Source organism: Dendropsophus ebraccatus, chromosome 8 (assembly GCF_027789765.1).
Source record: "Dendropsophus ebraccatus isolate aDenEbr1 chromosome 8, aDenEbr1.pat, whole genome shotgun sequence".
Taxonomy (NCBI): Eukaryota; Metazoa; Chordata; class Amphibia; order Anura; family Hylidae; genus Dendropsophus; species Dendropsophus ebraccatus.
The window spans coordinates 7,265,638-7,284,375 of record NC_091461.1 but is presented as its reverse complement, the minus strand read 5'-3'; the positions used below and the strand labels follow the sequence as shown (position 1 = coordinate 7,284,375).

Genomic DNA, 18,738 nt, shown 5'->3' with positions numbered 1-18,738 from the left:
TTTTTTTTTTCAAAAAACGGATTGCAAAAACGTAGTGTGAACCCAGCCTTAATTAGTTCATTCTCTTTCTGTTTGCAGCACCTGTGCTTCTGTAGTCCCTCCTTCCTGGTTGTGGTTGTTTAGAAACCCAACCTTATGACCTATGAGTCATCCGTATTTTTTTATGGAAATACGGATCCCAAACAGGTTATAATCCGTAAAATATAGCGGATCCCATTGATTTCTAAGAGAGGATCCATAAAGAAAAATCAGGGTCGGCACTAGGACATGTCTTTTTTTTCCAGCGTTGGTTTGCATCCTTGTAATCTACTGATCGTGTGAATAGCCCAATAGACATCACTGGGCACTAACTCCAATACGGAAATACAGATCCATAAATTACAGGACGTGTGAAGTATACTGCCATCTCCCCTCAAATAGCAGTGCTCACTCATTCACTGACTGCTATGTTACAGATACAGTGCAGCAGCGGCAGCCCGTCACTGTCTCTACAAGCATGCAGGCTCACATTACACTTAAAGGGGTACTCCGGCAAAAATGTTTTCTTTCAACTGGTTTCAGAATTTGTAAATTACTTCTATTTGCTAATCTCCAGTCTTCCGGTACTTATCAGCTGCTGTATATCCTGCAAGAAGTGGTGTATTCTTTCCAGTCTGACACAGTGCTCTCTGCTGCCACCTCTGTCCATGTCAGGAACTGTCCAGAGCAGGAGAGGTTTTCTATGGGGATTTGCTGCTGCTCAGGACAGTTCCTGACATGGACAGAGGTGGCAGCAGAGAGCACCACACTGTACCATTTCTAAACTTCTTGCTCTTTCTCTTCCCCCTATATGTAAACTACCCGCTCCCCTCAGACATTGCAGCACTCACCCAACACTTAATTCACTGACTAGAAGTTATCATCATCAGCCACATTACATATACAGTGCGGCTGCAGCCCAGCCCCCTGTCACGTTACACTGACCCTTCCCCCCTCATCCTCATCAGTATAACACCTTTCCCCTCAGACTTTGCAGAGCTTGTCCTCCTCCTAATTTGCTAAGAAGTTGTTATCGTTGACCGCCATATTCCACATACAGTGCGGCTGCAGCCCAGTCACAGGTCATTATCTATAGAAGCAGCCAAGCTCACATTATACTGGCTGTGCACTCAGGACGTGCTCCTGCTCTCGCCCCATTAGACTATGGACTTAAGGCCCTATTACACAAAACGATTATCGGGCGCGTTCGGCTTGTGTAATAGAAGGCAATGATCAGCCGAAATGAACGATGTCGGCTCATTGTTGCAGTCGTTTGTCTTTCATGTTGAAATACAAATGACTTAGATAGAAATGATCTGCTGCCGTCGGTCCGTTGAGTAGGAGTGGCAGCAGCAGACCGCTGCTACCTGCAATGGGCTGCCCGGACAATCTAGCGATCACCTGGGCAGCCCCCCCCCCCCCCCCCGTACTCACCCGCTCGCTGCCGACGCACGAAATAGCGGCAACAGCGAGCGGGAATGAGGAGCAAGCGAGTGCTGACAGTGCTTGTTTGCTCCTCTCAGTCGCCCAATGTAATAGGGGCTTTTAAACTAGTGCAGATGCTGCTGTGATCACAGGACTTTATAAGCCAGTACGTCACCACTATAGACAGTGTGCCGTTCCCTGTTTAGGTAAGATACTTGTGTCCTTTTAGCTCACAGAGGATTCACAGGGTGTTATTGTGTCCAAAAGACTGCAAAACTATATGCACTCTTTATATTGTGGTTTGTTCTATGGTTTTTTTTGCAGGTGGTTTTGGCTCTGCGTTTCCTGTTACATATGGAGATGTACCAGAGTTCACAATCTCAGGACTGGCGAACAGCCGCTTGGCATACGGCACGTATAGGAAGCAGGGTCCGATCAGCTTAAAGGGGGTTATCTGGCATGGTGCCGTCATAAAAGAGAACATAAACATTATATGCTTACCTCTCCACCCTCCCCTGGTGTCACAATACGGTCACCGGTGTCCCCCGCTGTCTGTAGATGCCATTACTTTTGACACAAGCTTGTCTTGGGAGTGACAGCCTGCTCAGCCAATCACTGGCCACTGCGCTGTCCTGTCTCAGTCAGTGATTGGCTGAGCGGGCCATCACTCCTGAGATGAGCGGCGGTAACAGACAGCAGACGGACACTCTGACCATATCAGGACACCAGGGGAGCATGGAAAGGTGAGCAAAGGTGAGAGTAATATGTTATTTTCTCTTATATGGCAGTAACATGTTAAAAATGTGTGGGCGCCGGATAACCCCTTTAACAAAGTGATGTGGATACGATGTGATGTTTGCACGATTTGATAATGTAGTGTGAGCGCGTCGTGCCGCGGAGCTGTGGTCTAGTAAGGCGAGGACATTATTAGGAGTCAGTGACCTTCAGAGGCGGGGGTGGGGGAGGGTCGCTCCGGGTTCCAGCTGTAGAACTTCTTATTAGTTCCCGTACTTTATGGAGAGTTGTTTGGAGCTGCGTGACCACCAGAAGATTACTTATTTGTATTTCCTACATGACTCTGGGCCAAGGTGACAACACGAAGAAATTCCGCAGAAATAAAACAAGTCCAATCTGCTTCCAGCGCGGCGTAGCTGCCGGTTGTCAGGCGGCACACGTTAGCTCAGTGACATTCAAGTTGATGGAAAAGAAATTCAATTACACAGAACAACAAGGAAACCGGAAAATAGACTCCTGTAAACAATGGAGCCTGGAACCAGGGGGGACGGAGGGTAGCGAGACCCCGATAAATAGCGGCCGAGTACACAAGAGGGGCAGGAGACCTAGAACACACTGTGCCTCATTAAGTATACGGGAGAACCTGTACCCCGTCATAGATACAGGTGACCCAGATCACACTGTACCCCATCATAGATACAGATGACCCAGATCACACTGTACCCCATCATATATACAGGAGACCCAGATCACACTGTACCCCATCATATATACAGGAGACCCAGACCACACAGTACCCCATCATAGATACAGGAGACCCAGATCACACTGTACCCCATCATAGATACAGGAGACCCAGATCACACTGTACCCCATCATATATACAGGAGACCCAGACCACACTGTACCCCATCATAGATACAGGAGACCCAGATCACACTGTACCCCATCATATATACAGGAGACCCAGACCACACTGTACCCCATCATATATACAGGAGACCCAGACCACACAGTACCCCATCATATATACAGGAGACCCAGACCATACTGTACCCCATCATATATACAGGAGACCCAGACCACACAGTACCCCATCACATATACAGGAGAACCAGACCATACTGTACCCCATCTAGTATACAGGAGACCTGGACCACACTGTACCCCATCATATATACAGGAGACCCAGACCATACTGTACCCCATCACATATACAGGAGAACCAGACCATACTGTACCCCATCATATATACAGGAGACCCAGACCACACTGTACCCCATCATATATACAGGAGACCCAGACCATACTGTACCCCATCATATATACAGGAGACCCAGACCATACTGTACCCCATCATATATACAGGAGACCCAGACCACACTGTACCCCATCATATATACAGGAGACCCAGACCATACTGTACCCCATCATAGATACAGGAGACCTGGACCATACTGTACCCCATCTAGTATACAGGAGACCCAAACCATACTGTACCCCATCTAGTATACAGGAGACCCAGATCACACTGTACCCCATCATATATACAGGAGAACCAGACCATACTGTACCCCATCTAGTATACAGGAGACCTGGACCACACTGTACCCCATCATATATACAGGAGACCCAGACCATACTGTACCCCATCTAGTATACAGGAGAACCAGACCATACTGTACCCCATCTAGTATACAGGAGACCCAGATCACACTGTACCCCATCATATATACAGGAGACCCAGACCATACTGTACCCCATCATATATACAGGAGACCCAGATCACACTGTACCCCATCACATACACAGGAGAACCTGGACCATACTGTACCCCATCTAGTATACAGGAGACCTGGACCACACTGTACCCCATCTAGTATACAGGAGACCCAGACCATACTGTACCCCATTGTATATACAGGAAATCTGGACCATACTGTACCCCATCATATATACAGGAAACCCAGACCACATTGATTGTACCCCATTATGTATACAGGAAACCTGGACCATACTGTACCCCATCATATATACAGGAAACCCAGACCACATTGATTGTACCCCATTATGTATAGAGGAAACCTGGACCATACTGTAACCCATTGTATATACAGGAAACCTGAACCATATTGTACCCGATCAAGTATACGGGAGCCGTGTGATGCCAGGTATGGGGCTGTCAGCTGCCAGGTATGGAGCCGCGTGATGCAAGGTACGGGGCCGCGTGATGCAAGGTATGGGGCCGCGTGATGCAGGGTATGGGGCCGCGTGATGCAAGGTACGGGGCCGCGTGATGCAAGGTATGGGGCCGCGTGATGCAGGGTATGGGGCCGCGTGATGCAAGGTACGGGGCCGCGTGATGCAAGGTACGGGGCCGCGTGATGCAAGGTACGGGGCCGCGTGATGCCAGTATGCAGCTATGTGCGCCGTTCACACTAACCGCTGATTCCGATTCTTTTTGGAGGAATCTGTTTTCAAGGTTGAGCTCCTCATTGAGAAACATTGTGCCAACTGAGAATATGAAATCTTGTGAAGTTGAGATGAAAACCATCGGCCTCAACAACCCAGAAACCCAATGAATTGTTTAAGTCAGCGGCCGCCTGGAAAAACACTTCACAAAGCTGCATTTGCATTAACTGTGTGAGTGGCGGCGGGACGCTGTGAAGTCTACACGCAATGGAAGCGGCGGTCTCCTGGGCTTACCGAGTGCACGGCCACCTCATACAAACCAGCACCACACCTCACCCACAGAGTCCGGCAATTACCTCTAATGCAAAACACTACAGGATCTGTGAGGAGCGCAGCTCTGGGGGTAGGGGGCGTGGTGATCACAACACCAACCACTGAACCTCCAGCCACCCAGCAAGTCAATCCATCAAAGGGATTCACAAACCCTCCTGTGCAGGGACAAGCTTCATCAATGCCCTGTGTGGTATGTTTTATAAAAGCGCCTCATCATTATGCTGTACCAGGAGTTCCCAAATAATACCACCATATAGTGCCCAAATAATACCACCATAGAGGGGCCAAATAATACCACCATAGAGGGGCCAAATAATACCACCATATAGTGCCCCAATAATACCACCATAGAGGGGCCAAATAATACCACCATAGAGGGGCCAAATAATACCACCATAGAGGGGCCAAATAATACCACCATAGAGGGGCCAAATAATACCATCATAGAGGGGCCAAATAATACCACTATAGAGGGGCCAAATAATACCACTATAGAGTGCCCAAATAATACCACCATAGAGCGGCCAAATAATACCACCATAGAGCAGCCAACTAATACCACCATAGAGCGACCAAATAATACCACCATAGAGTGGCCAAATAATACCATCAGAGAGTGGCCAAATAATACCACCATAGAGTGGCCAAATAATACCATCAGAGAGTGGCCAAATATTACAATATAGTGCCCAAATAATATCTCCATATAATGGCCAAATAATACCACAATACAGTGCCCAAATAATATCACCATGTAGTGGCCAAAAAATATCTCAAATAGTGTCTAAATAATACCACCATAGAGTGGCCAAAAAATGCCACTATATAGTGCCTAAATATTACTACTACATAGTCATAGAGGGCAAATACTGCTACCTAATAACACTATAGTGACCAAGAAATACCATCATACAGTGGCTAAATAATACGACCATATAGTGGCTAAATAATACCCCACAACATGGTTTTCAAATATTACCACTATATACTGCCCAAATAACCCCACCAGGTTTCCTCTAGAAACAGCGCCTCTCCTGACCTCAGGTTGGATGTGGCGGTTTTGCAGCTCAGTTACATTGAACTGAATGTAGCCGAGATGTAATACCACACACAGCCTGAGGACAGGGGTGGTGCTGTTTCTGAATAAAAGTATTTTCCTAATTCTGGAAAACCCCTTTAAGGAAGCAAAAAACCTTAAAGTTAAGTTTGAGGAAGATCCAGAGAACCCAGCAAAAAGGATTCCTATGAAAGTTCTGCTTGTCGGTGATTAAGATGGAGGGCAGAAGGGTTTGTATGACCCAGGAAATAGAGGTGGTGGGGGGGGATATTGTGATTTTTAACTCTGGGGCCCCCCCGGGATGACTCGTTTTTTTTATTGTATGTAAATGAGGTTATAAATAATAATCTGCGATAATGAATATTCCGAGCGTTTGTTTGGCCTTTTTTTGAGAATTGCGCGATATTCCTCTGATATCCGGGCTAATTATTCGCTGATTTGCATAATAAACGAGAGAAGCCGCAGAGCGGGAAGGATCAGACGAGAGGAGAGAGTCTGGATTCACACATCGCCACGTGTCCACCATGAAATCCCAGAACAGTTCCCCTAAGACAGTGCAAAACAACAACTCCCATCATGCACAGGCAGGTGAAAGCTGTCTGGGCACGATGGGAGTTGTAGTTTTGCACCAGCTAGAGCCGATATGTTGGGGAACACTTACCTGACAGCTGGACGGTCAATGGCTACCAGGGCATGAAGGGAGTTGTAGTTTTGCACCAGCTGGAGGCCATAACTAGGAGAACACTGTTTTACTTATATCTGTATCTAGGAAAGTTGGGTGGCTACTGGCACTGATGTCAATGCAGTCATGAACAGAGGCAACACCCAACTTTCCTGGACCCCTGCATGGCACATGTAAGCAGACGTACGCCCCCACTATGGACTGCACTTGCCATTCAGGATGCTGGGAAAGCTGGGTGTAGTGAAAAATTTCCTTCCAACAGGACCCGGCCTGGCTGAGGAGGTAGTTGTCGTTTTGCAGCCGCCGGTCTCCCGAGTGTCACAGTATATAACACCTTGTCTGAGCTGCAGCTTCGTCGCCGTGTGGTGGCGGGAGGAGGAGGATGATGAGGAGGAGGGGGGGGGTTCTAGACTTTTTTCATTAGCAGCGAGCGGCAGAGGTGACACGACCCGCGCGCTTCGCTCCCTTCACATAATTGAGAGTGATTTATCTGGGTCAGGTGCTGTATATGTGACTCGCAGCGTTTATCGCCTTTGATGGCGAGCGGCGGATCCCGCAGATAAGCCGCTCGCTTCTGACATTTCAGGTGAAATTGCAATAAGAATCAGCAGATTGTCGTCGGCGCCGGGTCCCTCTTTATCGCCGGCTGAGGTCTCCGGAGCTCACAGCGAGCGACGCGCTGACACCTGGAGGTCCGGGAGGAAGATTAATATTTCTCTATTTATCTGCACGTCCATCTGGAAGCCTCTCCCAACGGGACCTGAACCGCTGCCGATAAGGAGCAACGCCAATCCGTCACTTCTATCTATATGTACACCGGCCAGGGAACCGTGAGCCAGTGCGCAATATGGCGCCACCAAATGGTTAAATGTATGAGGAACTTACAGTAACAAAGGACAACTACACCCATCAGATTCCCACCGTCCTATCACCTTTCTTATAATAATATAACAGGTGCACAAACTACTCACAATATGTGCTGAATCCACCAGCAGAATAGTGAGTGCAGCTCTGGAGTGGTGATTGCAGCTCCAATTAGTTTTGGGTGTGGTCCTGCTCTGAGAGGCTGTGCGTGTCTGCTGCTCCTGAGCTCCAAGCAAGGAAGATCTGCCCCTGGGCCTGCTCTCTCCTCCCCAGGGGGGGAGCAGGTTTCCAGGCATGAGCGAGAGAGGCGAGGTCCAGGCTTCTGTTTCCCGAGGTAGGCCGCCGGGGAGCAGGAGAAGCCAGCAAGCGGCCTGTACACCTGAGGATTCGGGGATGAGTCGTTCCACCAGGAGTCGCAGTAACTCCATTCCTACTCTCCCCACTGAGGCTGTGGACAACCGAAGAAGCCGAAAGGTTTCCAAAAAGGAAGAATCTACCTCAGGAAAGCAGAGTGCCACCAGCAGAAAGCCAGGTACTTCTGGGAGAAAGCTGAGTGCTCACGGGGGTGAAGCCGACCTCGGTGAGGAAGGCTGGGGAGTGCAGAGGGCCCGGGAGTCTCTCTCCACCTATGGCTCCCGGGTCATGAGCCACCTCCGTGAGTATGAAGAAGCCAGCAAGTCTCTGAGGAGGCTCCGGGAGGAACTGCGCTACGCCCGTGCCAGGGCTAACCAGGCTACAAAGAAAAAGAAGTCTGAGATCCAGGCGGAGGTAAAGAGACTTGAAATGGAAATAAAAGATTTGGAGGAGAGGAAGGCGGAGATACGGGAGATGAGTGGTGGATTTAAAGAAAAACTTATAAATGATGACCGTTTCCGGGAGATGGCTGATAACAGAGAAAGAAGGTTGATGGGGCTGCAACCTGAAAGCCAGGTGGATGATGATGATGATGATGATGATGACGACAACAACGATGAGATGGATGAAGACCAACAGCCAGACCCACCTGGCAGCCTGCAGCAACACCAGCAGGCTCCGTACAGTGGGCCCCCTGCACAGCAGCCAGTGGTGACACCTGCCGACTCAGGGGAGGACAGTGACAGCAGTGGCCAGGGAGGGGCGCTCATGGCCCAGATTAGGATGATCGAGTCCCCATTGTGCCCTCAGAACTTTGTGTTTGGAGATGAACTCCCAGAGGAGGCACCTGGGGGCAAGAAGGGAAAGACCAAGGCAAAGCAGCAAGAAGTGGTGAGTTACATCTACACCCCCCTCCCTGAGACCCCTGAGCCGGCCGCAGGGTCGGTTCATTGTGCGAGCCCCGTTACCCAGCCCAGCCCGTGTTCTGTAGTGGACTCGGTGCAAAGGTGCGGGGAGAATACAGATACTAAAAGGGCGCTGAGCTCCAGCCTTGTTTGCAGTAACAGGGATGGAGCAGAGAAGGCATCGGCTAAACGGCCGGAAAGTGAGGGTGGCCCAGCGGTGGGCAAAAAGGCAGACTCCGGTGCTGTAGTTCGCTCCCCTGTGGGAGGGGGGGGTGACCCAGTGCCGGAGGTAGTTGTGGTGGCTCCAGACGCTCCCAACAAGACTGGCCAAATAAAAACTGCAAAAAGAAAAATTTTGTTTTGTATTGGTGCCACTGATCCCGCTGATCAGCGGCACTTGGACAATGCTAAAGACACTGCTGATGAGGCGGAGGGCACTAAAAAGAACAGAGTTGGGATGGCCTCTAGACCGGGCAAGCAAGCTGTCCGGTCCCTTAAAGGGCCAGCGGAGGCTGTCCCAGCTCTAGTGCCCCGGGATGCTGAGGCAAAAAGGATAGCAAAAACAAAAGAATCATTATCATCCTGTGCTGCATCTGCTGCTGGTCCAGCCAGTGTAAATGAGGGAGGGGATGGGGGTGCGGGGTGTATGAATGATGAAGTGATGGAGTGTGGGGTGACCAGGGGCAGTGTTATTGGGGGTGGTAGTGATGTTGTTATGGGGGGTGGTGATGTTATTGGGGTTGGGAATGATGTGATCGCGGAAAATGTTATTGCAGGTAGTGGTAATGTTACTGGGGACAATGTCATTGAAGGTGGTGATGCTGTTATTGGGGGTGGTGGTGATGTTATGGGGGGGATTGGGGAAGTTACTAGAGACAATGTTATTGGGGGAGGTGGTGATGGTGGTGTAGGGGCAGGGACTGGTCCGGTTGCACCCCCAGCAGTGACGGCCCCTAGGAGAAGTTATGCGGGGGCCGCTGCTGCTGGGGGAGGTAGAATGCCCTCCTCGTCTCCAGGCTCTGGGGACGGCATGTTGCGACGGCGTTTCCTGGAGGCTCTTAAGAAGGGGGAAAGATCGATCAATGTAGAGGGAAGAGCGGTTGATCTATCCTACTGGATAGAAAGGCATGGCCTTGCTGCCTTCCGAGAACAAAGAGGAGGGGAAGCCACTTCCCTTCCAACAGCCGGGCAGGGTGGTTTCCGTAGGAATGTGGTTCGTCTTCGGTGGCGGGGCAGTGATACATGTCCTTCAAGGACCAAGGTGGTTGAGCTTCTGCTGAAGATGAGCTTCAAGGCAACTGACATCTATGCTTTGATACATCCTCATGGTACACCTGAGTTCGATGTCAGTTTTGTTCGGCCGGAGGGGCTTGAGCTTTTCTGGTCGAACTATGAATTGATAAAGAACGAGCCCGGCTGGCGGGATTTTGCCGTGCAGGCATTGTCTCGCCAAAATGAAGTCAAGAGAGTGACCGTCTTGACCCGTAATGAGTCACTCTCTTGTGTGGATATCATGACATGGTTAGGGCGGTACGGTGAGGTCATTGGTATTCCACAAAAAAATAGGGATGAGTTTGGCATCTGGTCAGGGGCCTGGACGTTTGTGGTAAAACTCAGACGTTCAGGAAATACGGTTACCCATATTCCATCTTCTGCCTTCCTCGGGAGAGATCGTATCCAGATCTTCTACCAGGGTCAGCCGAAGCTCTGTCACAGGTGCGGCGACCCCACACACTTCAGTGCCAACTGTACGGTACAGAAATGTGCCTTGTGTGGGGGTGTAGGCCATCATGCTGCATCTTGTGCGGAGATTAGGTGTCACCTGTGTGGTGACTTAGGTCACCCTTTCAGTCGTTGTCCTCGTTCCTTTGCCAATGCGGTCTTGGCCCCGGCGGGTGAAGGCCATGAGCTGGAATCTGCTGGGGAGGGGACTAGCAGAGGTGGAGGAGCTGAGGGGCCAGTGAGGAATAGCAAGAAGACGACGCCAGCGAGACTGAGACGTCTTGATAAGCGCCAAAAGGAGAGGGCCATGGGGGAATCCCAAGTTACTGGGAGAACCTCTGGTCCTGTTCCAGAGGCCAATCATGCTGCTGAGGCCCTGAGGGATGATGAACTGAATGAGGAGGTCAGGAGGTTGCGTAGAGAGGAAGGTGCTGTCACCCCTGAGTCGTCCCAGTGTGGGAGCGCGAATGAGGATGACGGGCAGGGATGGCAGGAGAAGAAACGTAAGCGGGGTACAAGTAAAAAAAAGGGAGATTTGAGATCTTCTCCTATCCTGGACCAGGTGCCAAAGGAAGGTGAGACTTGCTCCCCTCTGATCGGTCTTTCCAATCAGTTCCAAGCCCTCGACAACATCTCTTCCTCTCTAGAGGAGGAAGCTGAGGGTGAGGTTATGAAGGTGGCGGCAAAGCCTCCAGGGGGCGCCGAGTCTTTTTCTCCTGGGGAGGTTATGTCCTCAGGGGAGGGGACTGGCCCAGAGTCTGGGGACGAGGACGGTAATATTGATAAGCCTGGTGATATGGACACTTCTGTATCACTAAAAAGGGTTAAGAGTTCTTCTGACGTGGAGTGTGAGGAGGGTAAGAAGGGGGGTGGGAAGAAGAAAGCCATCGAACTCAATCACCCATGATGGCGGCACCCTCTCCGTTGACGCTGGCTTCCATTAATGTAGCCAGCATTAAGTCAGATACGGCTAGATTTGCGGCCTATGATTATTTTGCCCATGTTAATGCTGACATTTTCTTTTTGCAGGAGACCAGGCTTACAGACATGTCATCTATATTTAAAGCCAGAAGGGAATGGAGGAATGGGCCCTCCTACTGGTCTCTTGCGGCCGAGCCGTATAGCGGGGTGGCGGTACTTTTTGCCGCACCGGTAGAATGCCGACGGGTTATTGAGTTAGAAATGGGGAGGTGCCTGATTCTAGATATCCTCATGAAGGGACAAGAACTTCGCCTTATTAACATCTATGGTCCACAGTCCAAGTGGGATCGGAAGTGTCTCTTTATGAGGATCAAGCCCTATCTTTTTACAAGTCGGCAGGTGGTCTTTGGAGGGGACTTCAATGCTGTCACGAGGCCCCAGGATAGGGGAGGTTCCAGAGACAAGCTGACTTATGATGGCGTCGCCCTGAATAGTATAGCTAGTGAGGCTCGCCTGGTGGATGTCCACATACGGCATACACCAGGCCACGCGGGATTCACCTATCATAGGGGTAGTTGTAGGTCCAGGATAGACAGGTTTTATTTAAAGGAGGAAGCCGTCTCTTCAGCGGTGTCCGTTGTTGAGGTGGAGTTCTCCGACCACTGTTTAATTTTGTTTTCTCTGAATGTTACAGAGACCCCCCGGATGGGTAGAGGCTACTGGAAGCTCAATTCATCTCTCTTGGAAGAAGCGGAAATAAGACAGTCCTTTGAGGATTTTCTTCAGAGCCAGGTACCATTGCTGGGCCTTTGTAGCAGTAAGTCAGAGTGGTGGGAGATGTTCAAAAAAAGGGTTGCGAGATTCTTCCGCCAGCTCTCGAGCCTCAGGAGTCTGGACAGGTATCGCCTGTACCAGGGCCTGAGGAAGAAACTTGAACGTCTTGTCTCGACTGGAGGTAGTCGTGATGATATCTCCAGAGTGAAAGCCTTGCTAATGAAGTGCCAGTATGATAGACACGCATCTTTGGTTTTTGAGAGGGATTACGGGAAGTACCGCTCGCCCGACCCTTACAGAAACTGCAAGATGTCAGTGAATAGTAAAATCGTCTCAGGACTGATTGATAGTACAGGATCCCTGAAAAGGTCCAGATCAGGGATCCTGGAGGTCGTCAGATCCTTTTACTCGCACCTCTTGGGGAGGAAGGATCTAGATCGGGATAGGGCCTCAGCTTTCTTGACTGAAACCGTCCCTGAACCAGGGGTAGACCCCTCTCTTGACGTTTTGACAGAGATGATCCAAGAAGAGGAAGTCAGGGTGGCTATTGATGGTCTTGCCCTCAAGAAGTCACCCGGTCCAGATGGCTTAACATCTGAGTTCTATAAGACCTTTAAGGACACTTTGGTTCCCCTCTTGACTGAAGTATTTAATGAGTGTCTCTCCTCGGGCACTCTGCCGAGGTCAATGAGGAGGTCAGCCTTGATCATCTTGTCAAAGGGTAAAGACCCGTCCCGCATTGAGAATTGGCGTCCCATAGCGCTTCTCAATGTGGACAGAAAGATTCTGGCAAAAGTGCTGTTTAATCGGCTGGTGAAGTTTGCACCCCAGCTCCTTTCGGGGGCCCAGCATTGCTCTGTTCCAGGCCGCAGTACCTTTAGTGCTGTGCTCGGTGTCCGGGAGGCTGTGGAGCAGGGTAGGGCAGGTCACTGGAAGGGGTACTTGCTGTCCTTGGATCAGGCAAAAGCCTTTGATCGGGTTAACCACGAGTACCTCTGGTCTGTTCTTCTGAGATATGGCCTGCCGGGGGGGTTTGTTGATTGGCTTAAGACCTTGTATGCAGGGGCAGAGAGTTTCCCGCTTGTGAATGGTTGGATTGGCCGCTCTTTTGAGGTTGGGTCTGGTGTCCGTCAGGGTTGCCCTTTGAGCCCACTGTTGTACGTGTTTGCAATTGATCCATTCCTTAGGAGGATTGATTGTAGACCGTTGGCAGGGGTGACAATGGACCCTGCGGTGCCGGATTCCACTCTGAGGGTGGTAGCGTACGCCGATGATGTCACCATATTCGTCTCCTCGCAAGAGGAGGTGCGGTGTGTGATGTCAGAGGTGGAGCGCTACTCAGAGGCATCTGGGTCCAAGATCAACCAGGATAAGTGTGAGAGTCTCTGGCTGGGAGGTGGAGATCCTGGATTTGATCTCCCGGACACCCTTCCAGAGCCCCAGGAGTCTGCAAAAGTTCTCGGCATCGAATTCGGCCAAGGGGATTACCCCAAACAAAACTGGGACAGCAGGCTTAAGATCGCCGCTCAGAAGGTGGATCAGTGGAAGGGTTGGTCTTTGACCCTCAGGGAAAGGGTTAACCTGATCAAAACTTTCCTGCTCCCTTTGTTGATATATCTGGGCAGTGTTTGCATTTTGCCAGAACCGCTCTGGACTCGGGTCTACAGTGTGTTCTTCCAACTGTTATGGGGGAATAGACTGAACCTAGTCAAGAGGGAGGTTACTTACCGTACGAGGAGACAAGGGGGGTTGTGTATGGTCAACCCCGTGGTGTTCCTGGTGAATACCTTTCTTAAGACCAACATTGCAAACCTCTGGAAAGAGAGGGCTCCTCCGTGGGTATTCTCCTGTAGGGGATGGTTTCGGCCTTTCTTCCAGGAATGGGAGACAGGAGGGCAAGTGAAGGATCTTCGCACACCACATGGGCATCTTCCGGCTTACGCTACCATGGTTCTGAAGGTCATTCGTCGGTGGGGTTTGGGGATGTGGGAGATTAGGACTCTGTCGAGGAAATTCCTTGACAATAGGGTCCTGTCATCCCATTTCCAAAAACCGCTGGCGCTCAAGGATTGCCCAAGCCGGGATCTGGAGGTTGGTTTGGGCCTATTGAATTCCATCAGGATCCCCTTGAAGTTTTGGGACTTGGCTTGGCGCTGCTTCCATGGGAAACTGTATGTGAGGGACAATCTGAAGTGCAGGAGCTCTGAGGATCGGGGATGTCCCCGGGAGGAGTGTGGAGGCATGCTGGAAAGCATGGAGCATTTTCTGCTTCATTGTCCCTTTAATACAGAGGTTTACAACAGGGTGGGCGCTTCCATCGGGTGGCCCAGGTTGGCCCGCCTCTCCTATGCGGAATGGGCCTATGGAGCATTCAGAAACCTTGGTGGCTGGGACCGGAGCACTTTATTCCTAGTCAGCATAGTGGTCAGGTACCACACGTGGAGTGCACGGTGTTTAGTGTCGACGCAACGTAAAATCCTCCCTGTGGATGAGGTGGTTAGGGGCACACTCGGTGACCTGGTGAAGGTGCGTTCTTTGGAGTACGAGAGGCTGGGGGCTGGTAGGGCCTCTTGTCTTTGGAGGGGCTTTGCCTATAAGGTTCCTTAGCCTGCGTCTCCTCTCCTGGTGGTGGGCTGATGCTAACACCCTAGTCTTTTGTTTTGTGCTCTAGCTGTATAGGAATATAGGGCTTGCAGGTACTGAACTTGGGCTTTCGGGCGGTGTGTGCGGCTGAGAAGCCCCACTATGGTTTGCTGTGTATGTTTGTGTATATTATTAGTGTGTGTATTATTAGTGTGTTTATTTGTGTATATAGTTTGCATATTTCGTCTCCACCTGGGGTTGGGGTTTTAGTGTTAGGTTGGGTGGTGGGTTATATGGGGGGAGGGGGTTTCTGGGGACTTTAGTATAAACAGAAAATCCTGGGCTGGTTCATGGACGTCTGTTATCATGTACTGGGGGCATGGGATGCGGGACCAGCTCAGGGCCCAAAAAAAAAAAAAAAAAAAAAAAAAAAAAAATTATAATTGTTATGGTGTTTGGTGTAGGGCTCTATGTATATATTCATTTATGTATTTATTTGTGCATTTATTTAGTTTTGTGGAATGCAACCGGATCAGGGGGTTAGTGTACAGTATAGTTATGTTAGTTATTGTTAGTTAAGTTAAGTTTCATAGTGTTATTATTGTGGTGTTTGTGGGAAAATCTAGTTTGCACGTGTGGGGGATAATACAGCGGTGCGTTTGGTGAGTGTGAGGCTGGACCAGCCAATACGCTTATGGACTTTTATGGACTTGTATATATTGTACAGTTATGTTATTTATATTATTGGTTTGTTGTTATGTTTTATATTTTTAAATAAAAGATCTACAGGCTGTAGCTCAGGATCAGTAATGTATGTACACAGTGACCCCACCAGCAGAATAGTGAGTGCAGCTCTGGTGTATAATACAGGATGTAACTCAGGATCATGTAATGTAATGTATGTACACAGTGACCCCACCAGCAGAATAGCGAGTGCAGCTCTGCAGTATGAGGTCAGACACAGAGGGGAGTATAACAACAGTCCTCAAAGTGAACGATTCAGTTAGATGTTAGAGCTGGGCGATAAAGCCAAAAAATACCTCAATCTTTTTTTAACATTGTGGCCGATTTTCGATTTAAATCTTGATTTTATTAAATTAGGGGGTGGTAGTCACTTGCTCGACCGCTCCGGTAGTGTGCTGCTGCTTAACCCTTCCATTGCTGAAGCATGTGAGTGACACAATGTACAATGTTCTCTTACATGCTGCAACACAGAAGAGGTTAAAGTGACTGTACCACCAGGCCCAGGCTGAAGGACTGGAGGCGGCCGACCCACCATTAGTGGGAGGAAACCCCCACCCCCTCTATGATAGGGTTCCATTGATTCTAATGGAGTCATGTCATAGAGGGGCGGGGGTTACTTCCTACTGGGGGTGGGTCGGCCGCCTCCAGTGCTTCAGCCTGGGCCTGGTGGTACAGTCACTTTAAAGCAGGGGTGGGGAACCTCCGGCCCGCGGGCCGCATCCGGCCCCTGAGACCTCCCGATGCGGCCCGCGGCCCGCAGCTCCCCTGTGATGCACGCCGCTCTGGAGGAGGAAGGATCCGGCATACACAGCATCCTCCGGTGTCTGTGACAGCTGCCGGACACAGGAGAATGCGGTCTGTGCCGGCTTCTTCCCCAGCCGAGCGGCACGTGTCTTCAGTCTCCTGCAGGCCACGCGCGATGACGTCATTTCATCGCGCGCCGCCTGCAGGAGAAAGACCGACACAGAGGACCTGGGACAGAAGAGGACATGGGCAGCGTGGGAGCGGAGGTAAGGTGAGTGGGATGTTTATTTATTTTTATTTATTTGGGGGTTAACTAGGATCCCAGGGACATGCCTGATGGGGGTTAACTGGGCCACCAGGGACATGCCTGATGGGGGTTAACTAGGCCACCAGGGACATGCCTGATGGGGGTTAACTAGGCTACCAGAGGCATCACTGGGGGGGTTAACTAGGCTACCAGGGACATGACTTGGGGGTTAACTAGACTACAAGGGGCATCCCTGGGGGGGTTAACTACAATAGCAGGGGCACTAGGGGAACAATACTTTGCCTTGCCCCGGGTGCTGCAAACCCCCGCTACTAACTGCCGCACACGGTATGCGGCCCTCGAATTATTTTATTAATGCCCGACCGGCCCTCGACATATAAAAGGTTCCCCACCCCTGCTTTAAAGGGACACATGAGACCTATGACCTCCGCAAGGAGTCCTCCACATACAATATCTGTACTTTAAGGCCAGCGGTAGGACAGGTCGGGTGGCTATAAGTAGAAATGTCCTGTGTCCCGCTCTTTATCTCTTTCTGTGTTGCAGCACGTAATGGACTTTGTGTCACACTGCTACAGAAAAGAAAGGGTTAAGCAGTAGGACTCTGCAGGCCACCACATTGGATGGCAAAGGAGAAAAGGAGTCGTCCCCAGCCGCCCCCCCCCAAACACACGGACACTTTTTTTTGAAAGTCAGATCTAGATCACCGAGCCTTATGCTTTGTTTACACGGAACGATAACGATGTCGGAGTAACGTTTTTTTTTCATAACGATCAGCGTTTAGACGGTACGATATATCGTAGGGAAATTCGTTTTGCGATTGCTTAAGCCTATCTCACACATTGGTTAAAATCGGCGAACGACTGCTCACACGGAACGATCTGCAAATTTTTTGCGAACGATCAACGACGATTTGAGAACTTGTTGAAAGATCAAGATGAACGATTTCTCGCTCGTCGTTTGATCGTTCGCTGCGTTTACACGTACGATTATCGTTTAAATTCGATCATTATCGTGCGAATTCGGACGATGATCATTCCGTGTAAACGCAGCATTAGTTATACCGTTATATAGTTACACCCAGGATTCATTGTGACCTATTTCCAGTCCAGGTATAAGAGTAGAAGAGAGGACGGTGAGCTGCGGCTCTGACCTCACCTGCTGCGCTCTCGTATCACGGACGGATGAGTTTCATGCACATTCTGGGATGGATGGTGGGGATTAATAAGAGAACTCCCTGGGATGACATAACCGCAGCTCCTGCTGATGGAGGATAATGAAGCGTCACAGTGCGAGGTCACACTGCGGCCGCACTCATAAGGAAGAGGAATACGCCAAACGTCCCCGGAGCCGCGGCCACCGCTCCGCCAGCACAACGACTCCATAAATGTCTCATATATTACAATTCACTGAGGAGGAAACTCATCACAGAGCGTGATACAGATCCTAAACAGGTGGAGATACAACCGCACACGGGGAAGTGGTACTGTGCAGTGTCTGTATATACAGTGTAAGAGAAGTGGTACTGTGCAGTGTCTGTATATACAGTGTAAGAGAAGTGGTACTGTGCAGTGTCTGTATATACAGAGTAAGAGAAGTGGTACTGTGCAGTGTCTGTATATACAGTGTAAGAGAAGTAGTACTGTGCAGTGTCTGTATATACAGAGTAAGAGAAGTAGTACTGTGCAGTGTCTGTATATACAGAATAAGAGAAGTGGTACTGTGCAGTGTCTGTATATACAGAGTAAGAGAAGTGGTACTGTGCAGTGTCTGTATATACAGAGTAAGAGAAGTAGTACTGTGCAGTGTCTGTATATACAGAGTAAGAGAAGTAGTACTGTGCAGTGTCTGTATATACAGAGTAAGAGAAGTAGTACTGTGCAGTGTCTGTATAAACAGAGTAAGAGAAGTGGTACTGTGCAGTGTCTGTATAAACAGAGTAAGAGAAGTAGTACTCTGCACAATGTGGAGTTGAGAGTCCATTATATGTGCTATATTCTTAAAATGTATATATATGTTTTTTTTATAACGCTCTATAGACAGATGCTAGGAAAGGCCCCTCCCGCTCTGTTCATGCATTGGAAATCCTTGTTTTAGACTTCTTGCTGTAATCCAAGGTCTTTGGCTTGGGAGTAGTTGCCAATAGATAACAGCTAGCTGAGGATGGGGGGCTAGAACAATGACTTCTTATGTAGAATGT

General features: G+C 49.8%; 1 protein-coding gene across 1 annotated transcript; it reads left to right on the top strand.

Annotated features, from left to right (window-relative positions):
* The first annotated feature begins 7,711 nt into the window (after positions 1 to 7,711).
* LOC138799020 (smoothelin-like protein 1) lies at positions 7,712 to 12,277 on the top strand. The gene is made up of 2 exons (XM_069979717.1): positions 7,712 to 8,771; positions 12,123 to 12,277. Exons 1-2 carry the CDS (start codon positions 7,821 to 7,823, stop codon positions 12,186 to 12,188), a joined length of 1,017 nt encoding a protein of 338 aa, XP_069835818.1. The 5' UTR covers positions 7,712 to 7,820; the 3' UTR covers positions 12,189 to 12,277.
* The last annotated feature ends 6,461 nt before the right edge of the window (positions 12,278 to 18,738 follow it).